Source organism: Chiloscyllium punctatum, chromosome 19, assembly GCF_047496795.1.
Source record: "Chiloscyllium punctatum isolate Juve2018m chromosome 19, sChiPun1.3, whole genome shotgun sequence".
Classification (NCBI taxonomy): Eukaryota; Metazoa; Chordata; class Chondrichthyes; order Orectolobiformes; family Hemiscylliidae; genus Chiloscyllium; species Chiloscyllium punctatum.
Window position 1 is genome coordinate 93,008,683 of NC_092757.1, and position 8,723 is coordinate 93,017,405.

The window sequence follows — 8,723 nt, forward strand, 5'->3', positions numbered from 1 at the left end:
CCCACCCCATCTTCAGGGGCTGAAACCGTGGGGGACGGCTCTCTGAGGGGTCATGTTCACTTCAGGAACAACTCTAACATGGCCTGGGGCCTGGAATCAAGTAACCTCTGAGATGTGGCTAAAGAGACCCCATTGGGAGAGTGAATGTATCAGAGACCTGAAGAATCCAGTTCATTTTTGGAGCTCTTTGTCTCCAGTTCCAAGTCATTGTTTGGCCCTCCACTTTCCAAAGTGGTTTGTTCTGCCTCCACATCAGTGCTGCTGAGCTGCTCCAGCACTGCCTCTATGATGGGGATCATCATCGCTGTTGTGGCTGTGTTACTGATCCACATCGATAGGAATGATGTCACAGCCATGAACCCCAACATTAACCTGGAACCAACACAAAAAACAAACCAGTTAGCAACGGTCACATGACATCCAGCCAATCAGGCTGCTCCTGCTCAATATGAACCCATTGAAGACCCTCTTCTTGGACAGGAACACTCCAAAGGGGTTTCTCTTGGATGTTCTCCAAACACACAGAACAGTCTTCACCATGTGGGCAGCTGGGCTGTAGGCCTGGGCTCCAAGCAGACTGGAAGTCACTTGAAGCTAATCTGAAACTGAAACTTACCCCTCCTTCTCTCACTCCCCCGCCCTCGCCCTCACCTCACCCCCCCCACCCCCCCCCCCCCCCGCCAGCTGACACAACCCTTAAATATTTGACATTTACTGGACCAGACCTTGTACTTGAATATCATGCAGAGTGACCCACTTCCTCTCCACTGACCCTGTTCTCTAAAATAAAGCATGGATCTTGACCATGTACTGGACTGAACACAACAGGACAATGGTGGAGAAACTCTTACAGAGCTGGTTTAACACCCAGAAGCATGAGGGTTCTCAGGGCGATCCGTTTGTGAAGATGCCAGTGTTCAATCGCTATGGCCACCATTAACCCTCCAATGAAGAAGGCGCTGGTATCCTGCAGGTACTGCATACACACCTGGAACAGAAAACATTACTGTGAGGTCACACAGGGGCAATGACCGTTCACATTGTCAAATACGATAACACAACGGGTTCTGGGCAGTACAGTCCATTCACACTGGGGTCGGGGGTCATAGTCAGTGCTGTATATTCACACTGGGGTCAGAGGGTCATTGTCAATGCTGTCCATTCACACTGTTGCCAAGGGGTCATGGTCAGTGCTGTCCATTCATACTGGGGTCACAGGTCATGGTCAGTGCTGTCCATTCACACTGGGGTCAGGGGTCAGGGGACAGGGGACATGATCAGTGCTGTCCATTCACATTGGGGTCAGGGGGTCACAGTCAGTGCTATCCAATCACACTGGGGTCAGGGGTCATGGTCAGTGCTGTCCATTCACACTGGGGTCAGGGGATCAAGGTCAGTGCTGTCCATTCACACTGGGGTCAGGGGGTCACAGTCAGTGCTGTCCATTCACACTGGGGTCAGGGGTCGTGGTCAGTGCTGTGTATTCACACTGGGGTCAGGGGTCATGGTCAGTGCTGTCCATTCACACTGGGGTCTGGGAGGCTCCAGCTGTGAGGACATTGTGGTTCAGCAGTCCCCTGGGGTAATGCGGCCGATTGACTGTGACCCCTGTGTCAGAGAATTTGGGAATATTCCCAGCTCCTGATGATGACTTGGACAGTCCAGTCTTGTATTAAAGGTGATAATGGGCTTGAAATTAACCAATCAGACAGGCCAACCACATGGTCACCAATATTCAAGGGAAGGATAGCAATTAAATAGTGATGCTGTCTCATCTCTCTTTGCAGTGAAATTCAGAACCCAGTCAGATCAGCCACAGTCTCACGGAACAGTACAGCAGTCTTGATGGGCCTGAATGGCCTCTTCTAGTCTTTTTCCCCGGCCCCCAATGCCTCATCTTCACCATGGACATCCAATCCCTCTACACCTCCATCCGCCATGACCAGGGCCCTCCAAGCCCTCTGTTTCTTCCTCTCCCGACATCCCCAACAGTATCCTTCCACCAACACTTGTTTGGCCGAACTGGTCCTCACCCTTAACAATTTCTCCTTTGAATCCTCCCACTTCCTCCAGACCAAAGGGGTAGCCATGGGCACCCGTATGGGCCTCAGCTATGCCTGTCTCTTTGATGGCTATGTAGAACAGTTGATCTTCCGTAATTACACCAGCACCACTCCCCACCTCTTCCTCCACTACATTGATGACTGCATTGGCGCCACCTCGTGCTCCCGAGAGGAGGTTGAGCAATTCATCAACTTTGTCAACACATTCCACCCTGACCTTAAAATTTACCTGGACCATCTCTGACACCTCCCTCCCCTTCCTGGATCTCTCCATCTCCATCCAAGATGACCAACTCACACTAATATTTTTTACAAACCCACCGACTCCCACAGCTACCTGGATTACACCTCTTCCCACCCTACCTCCTGTAAAAATGCCATCCCGTATTCCCAATTCCTCCGCCTCCGCCATATCTGCTCCCAGGAGGACCAGTTCCATCATAGAACACACCAGATGGCCTCCTTCTTTAGAGACTGCAATTTCCTCTTCCTACATGGTTAAAGTTGCCCTCCAACGCATCTCGCCTACATCCCGCACCTCCGCCCTTAGACCCCACCCCTCCAACCGTAACAAGGACAGAACCCCCCTGGTCCTCACCTTCCATCCTACCAACCTTCGCATAAACCAAATCATCCACCGACATTTCCGCCACCTCCAAACAGACCCCACCACCAGGGATATATTTCCCTCCCCACCCCTTTCCGCCTTCCGCAAAGACCGTTCCCTCTGTGACTACCTGGTCAGGTCCACGCCCCCCCCGACAACCCACCCTCCCCATCCTGGTACTTTCCCCTGCCACCGCAGGAACTGTAAAACCTGTGCCCACACCTCCTCCCTCACCTCTATCCAAGGCCCTAAAGGAGCCTTCCACATCCATCAAAGTTTTACCTGCACATCCACTAATATCATTTATTGTATCCGTTGCTCCCGATGCGGTCTCCTCTACATTGGGGAGACTGGCGCCTCCGAGCAGAGCGCTTTAGGGAACATCTCCGAGACACCCGCACCAATCAACCAAACCGCCCTGTGGCCCAACATTTCAACTCCCCCTCCCACTCTGCCGAGGACATGGAGGTCCTGGGCCTCCTTCACCGCCGCTCCCTCACCACCCGAAGCCTGGAGGAAGAACGCCTCATCTTCTGCCCTCAGGAACTTTCAACCCCAGAGCATTAATGTGGACTTCCTTATTTTCCTCATTTCCCCTTCCCCCAGCTTACCCCAGCTCCAGAATTCCAGCTCAGCACCATCCTCATGACCTGGCCCACCTGCCAATCTCCCTTCCCATCTATCTGCTCCACCCTCCATTCTGACCTATCACCTTTACCCCCACCTCCATCCATCCATTGCTCTCTCAACTACCTTAACTTCCCTCCCCCTCCCCATCTCCCCTCCCATTTATCTCTCCACCCCGGAGGCTCCCGGCCTCAATCCTGATGACAGGCTTTTGCCCGAACGTTGATTTTCCTGCTTCTCGGATGCTGCCTGACTTGCTGTGCTTTTCTAGCATCAATTAGGAGAAAGTGAGGACTGCAGAGTCTGGAGATCAGAGCTGAAAATGTGTTGCTGGAAAAGCGCAGCAGGTCAGGCAGCATCCAAGGAACAGGAGAATCGACGTTTCGGGCATAAGCCCTTCTTTAGGGCTGAAGGATTCTCCTGCTCCTTGGATGCTGCCTGACCTGCTGCGTTTTTCCAGCACCACATTTTTAAGCTTTTCCAGCATCACTCTAATCTTGACTCTCCCTGTCCCTGATTGGTTTGTTTGTGCGTCTTTTTGTAACCTGGTGGTTGTCCATGTAGGGGAGGTGACTGTGGGGTCGGGGGGGGGTGGGGGGGGGTGTGAGGGTGGGGGAATGCTGCCACTTACTTGTTTCGACGGCATGATTCCAAATAGTGGGAAGAGTAAGATGGGAAGGAGGGCAGTGACAGCCAATGGGATGACTTCAGTGCACCAATATACAGCCATCAAGATCACGATAAATCCACAATAGGCTTCCTGTCAGAGTGGGAAAGAAAATTCACATCACCCCCGGTACTGAGAACAACAACAACTTGCAATTACACAGCACCTCTCACTGCAATGGAATGGAGCTTCATGGCACGTTCATCCAATAAAGGCTGACACCAAATCAGATCAGGAGATATTGAGAAGAAATCCGAGGTAGGTCTATTGCACCCCCCCCCCCCCCCAGTCCCTCTTGCCGCATAGGGGAGGGGAGGGGAGGGGTGACAGTCTGGGCTGGAGCCAATCAGAGTCAGTGTGACTGTTGGAGGTCACTGTCAGGGTCCAGGTACTTGCTGCCTCTGCCCCTGGAGCAGGTCAGAGACTGTCAGTGTAGATCCCATTAGTCACAGCACACACCCACTGGGAGGGAATCTTCAAACACAAGGATGGCGTCCTGATCCCGATGACAGCTATTGGGAAAACTCAAAGCTGGGGGTGTGAGGGGAGGGATATGGGGGAGGGACTGTGGAGTGTGGAGGTGGGGGTGTGAGGGTGGGGGTGTGGGGGAAGGGGTATGAGGGAGGGACTGTGGGGGGTGGGGATGGGGTGATGGGTATGGGAGAGGAGTGTGGGTGTGTTGTATGGAGTGTGAGGGAGGGGGTGTGAGGGAGGGTGTGTGGGGGGAGGGATATGGGGGAGGGACTGTGGGGCTGGAGGTGGGGGTGTGAGGGTGGGGGTAGGGATATGGGGGAGGGACTGTGGGGGGTGGGGGGGTGGGTATGGGGGAGGGACTGTGGATCGTGGAGGTGGGGGTGTGAGGGTGGGTGTGTGGGGGGAGGGATATGGGGGAGGGACTGTGGGGGGTGGGGGGACGGGTATGGGGGAGGGACTGTGGAGCATGGAGGTGGGGGTGTGAGGGTGGGGGTGTGGGGGTGGGTGTGTGGGGGGAGGGGTATGGGGGAGGGACTGTGGGGGATGGGGATGGGGGGATGGGTAAGGGGGAGGAGTGTGGGGTGTGTTGTATGGAGTGTGAGGGAGGGGGTGTGGGGGGTGGGTGTGTGGGGGGAGGGGTATGGGGAGGGACTGTGGACCGTGGAGGTGGGGGTGTGAGGGAGGGGGTGTGAGGGAGGGGGTGTGGGGTGGGTGTGTGGGGGGAGGGGTATGGGGGAGGGACTGTGGGGTGTGGAGGTGGGGGGGTGGGGGTGGGTGTGTGGGGGGAGGGGTATGGGGGAGGGACTGTGGGGCGTGGAGGTGGGCGTGTGAGGGAGGGGGTGTGGGGGTGTGAGGGATGGGGTGTGGGGGGAGGGGTATGGGGAGGGACTGTGGGGTGTGGGGGGAGGGGTGTGGGGGAGGGGTATGGGGGAGGGGGTGTGGGGTATGGGGAGGGGTGTGGGATAGGGACTGTAGGGTGTGAGGGAGGGATGTGGGATAGGGACTGTGGGGTGTTGGGGAGGAGTGAGGGGGAAGGTGTGTGAGATAGGGTCTGTGGGGTGTGGGGGAGGGGTGAGGGGTAGGGTGTGTGGGATAGGGACTGTGGGGTATGGGGGATGGGGTGTGGGATGTGGGGGAGTGGGTGTGGGAGTGGTGATGTGGGGGAAGGTGTAAGGTGGCAGGAGTGTGGGTGTGTGGGGTGAGTTTGTATGGGGGAGAGGTGTGAGGGGTGGCGGAGAGGGGGTGTGGGGAGTGGCAGTGGGGAAAGTGTAAGTAGGTGGCGGGAGTGTGAGGGAGGGGGAATGGGGGAGTGGATATGGTGGAGGGATGTGGGGGAGGGGATGTGGGTGTGGGGAGGGTGTAGGTGGGGAGGGGTGTGTGTGAGTGGAAGTGTGGGGGAAGGGGAAATGGGGAGGGGTCTGGACAAAGGGGTGTGGGAGTGGAGGTGTGGGTGCAAGGCAGGGGGGTAAGTGGGGGAGGGGTGTCATGGAGGGGGTAAGTGGGAGAGGAGTGTGGGGAGGTGTGGGTGTGGTAGAGGGGGGCATGGATGTCCCTTCAGAAAGAGAGCAACCAGCTGGTGCTCTGACTCCAAGTGACTCCAGTCCCAAAGCAGCATCAGCCCCCAACCCCTCAAACAGAGAGGGCAGCAAATGCTCCCTTGACAGGGGCTAGTCACAAGTGGGGTCATAGGGCAGAATGGCCACTGCGCCTGAACAGACAGAGCAGGATATGGAGGAGAATCTGTGGAGGGTTAGAGAGAAGATGGGAAGTGCACAGCAAGATCCCAGACCATCAGCCCCGAGCGACCAGCTGGAGAATACGATCAGGCAGTGGTTGACCAATCCCAGTGATCACTCCCAATCACAGGTGATCAGAGTGGACCTGGGGGAGAGCTCCAGGAAACTGATCCAAACCCAGCCTCTCCGCAGGATTCCCCGAGATCACCCTTCAGCTCTCCAGGATCCCAAAAGATCGCTCTCTGAAAGATCCAAGTCACACTGGCTGGATCGATGGGAATCGCGAAGGAAACTGTTCCTCAGAGCGATCTCTCCCTGAAACACCGACCCAATCCAGACTGGGGGGGGGGACAGATCCATCAAAATCAGAGGGAATCACTTCACAGGAATCGGGAAGATTGAAGGGACCAAGGGATCACAAACAGGAGGGAGGTTCCGGGAAGAGGGAGATTCCGGGAAGATGGAGATCCCAGAGAGAGGGAGATCCCGGAAAGAGGGAGATCCCAGAGAGAGGGAGATCCCAGAGAGAGGGAGATCCCGGAAAGAGGGAGATCCCAGAGAGAGGGAGATCCCGGGGAGAGGGAGATCCCAGAGAGAGGGAGATCCCGGGAAGAGGGAGATTCCAGGAAGATGGAGATCCCGGAGAGAAGGAGATCCCGGAAAGAGGGAGATCCCAGAGAGAGGGAGATCCCGGGAAGATGGAGATCCCAGAGAGAGGGAGATCCCAGAGAGAGGGAGATTCCGGGAAGATGGAGATCCCGGAGAGAAGGAGATCCCGGAAAGAGGGAAATCCCAGAGAGAGGGAGGTCCCGGGAAGAGGGAGATCCCGGGGAGAGGGGAGAACCCGGGAAGATGGAGATCCCAGAGAGAGGGAGATCCTGGAAAGAGGGAGATCCCAGAGAGAGGGAGATCCCAGGAAGATGGAGATCCCAGAGAGAGGGAGATCCCGGGAAGAGGGAGATCCCGGAAAGAGGGAGATCCCAAGAAGAGGGAGATCCCGGGAAGAGGGAGATCGCGGGAAGAGGGAGATCTCGGAGATCGCGGGAAGAGGGAGATCTCGGAGATCGTGGGAAGAGGGAGATCCCGGAGAGAGGGAGATCGCGGGAAGAGGAATGATCACAGAGAGGGAGATCCCAGAGAGAGCGAGTGATCACTGGGAGAGATCACGGAGGTTCTGGGGGAATCCCTGGGAAAAGACAGATAACAGTGGAGTTTTGGAGAGATCTCGGGATCCAGTGATCTGCTGCGGGAAGTGACTATTGTCCAGATCCACTGGGATCAGACAGAGATCCCCCTGATCCTGCCCCTGTCCAATCGCAGCTCCGGAAACACTCTGGGATCCAGTAACCCCCCCCTCCCCCCGCCGCGGGGATCGAGCTGGGATCCAGTGGGTCGCAGGTGGGATCAGGAACTTACGGGGCTGTGCCCGGCGATAGCTAAAGGCAGCAGGAGGCAGATGGGGCCCACAAGAAGCAGCGTACTCCTGCCCCAGAGGAAGGTGGCTCTGCTACAGGCGGCGGGCATCTTCCCCCCCCCCCCCCCGCCCGTTACCCGGACCCTCTCCCCCCGGGACCCTCTCCCCCCGGGACCCTTCCTCCCTCTCCCTTTCCCTCTCTCCCTCCTTCCCTCTCCCTCCCTCTCTCCTTCCCTCTCTCCCTCCCTCCCTCTCTCCTTCCCTCTCTCCTCTCTCTCTCCCTCCCTCCCTCTCTCTCCCTCTCCCTCCCTCTCTCCTCTCCCTCCCTCCTCTCTCCCTCTCTCTCCCTCCCTCTCCCTCTCTCTCCCTCCCTCTCCCTCTCTCTCCCTCCCTCCCTCTCTCTCCCTCTCTCTCCCTCCCTCCTTCCCTCTCCCTCCCTCTCTCTCCCTCTCTCCTTCCCTCTCTCCCTCCCTCCCTCTCTCCTTCCCTCTCTCCTCTCTCTCTCTCCCTCCCTCTCTCTCCCTCTCCCTCCCTCCTCTCTCCCTCCCTCTCCCTCTCTCTCCCTCCTTCCCTCTCTCTCCCTCCCTCTCCTTCCCTCTCTCCTCTCCCTCCCTCCTCTCTCCCTTCCTCCCCCTCCCTCTCTCCCTCCCTCTCTCCTCACTCACCCCCCCACCCCCTCACTGACTGACTCTCCCACTGATTGAATAGGTTCTGCTGCTCTGAGTTTTATTAAACCCGGAGTCCCCACCCCCTGTCCCTCCCTCCTGTCACTGTTCTCCCTCCCAGGGGCTGGGGACAGACACACTCGGGTGCCCTGGAACGTGGAGATGACACAGCTCCCCTCCCCCCCACTGGGTGACAGCTCACTGTTTCACAACAGAGAAATCCCCAGTGTTACAAGAAGTGAGAGTGGCCTGAGCAGTTTGGGTGGGGGGGTGATGGTGGGGGTGATGATGGGACTCTGATTTGATGGGGTGCGGGGTGTCAGATCTGGCTATAATCGGACTCTGTCTGTCCTCTGCCCCTTCCCTCAGTAACACGGGCTGTTTATTTTATGCTGGTATTGTCTCCTGCCTGTTCTGAACCTGCTATCTCAATGGACCTTTACACCCATTCACCCCAGGCAGCCAGGACA

General features: G+C 57.1%; 1 protein-coding gene across 3 annotated transcripts in view; it reads right to left on the minus strand.

Moving 5' to 3' along the window:
- Positions 1-7,701, minus strand: part of LOC140491627 (Na(+)/citrate cotransporter-like) — a 50,065-nt gene extending 42,364 nt beyond the window's left edge. For all 3 annotated transcript variants that reach the window (XM_072590082.1, XM_072590083.1, XM_072590081.1), the window contains exons 1-4: positions 7,591-7,701; positions 3,929-4,057; positions 852-988; positions 158-372 (exon numbers count right to left, since the gene is read on the minus strand). In XM_072590082.1, coding sequence (XP_072446183.1) covers positions 158-372; positions 852-988; positions 3,929-4,057; positions 7,591-7,698 — 589 coding nt within the window. In that variant the 5' untranslated portion in view covers positions 7,699-7,701. The remainder of the gene's footprint in view (positions 1-157; positions 373-851; positions 989-3,928; positions 4,058-7,590) is intronic.
- Between the last annotated feature and the right edge of the window lie 1,022 nt (positions 7,702-8,723).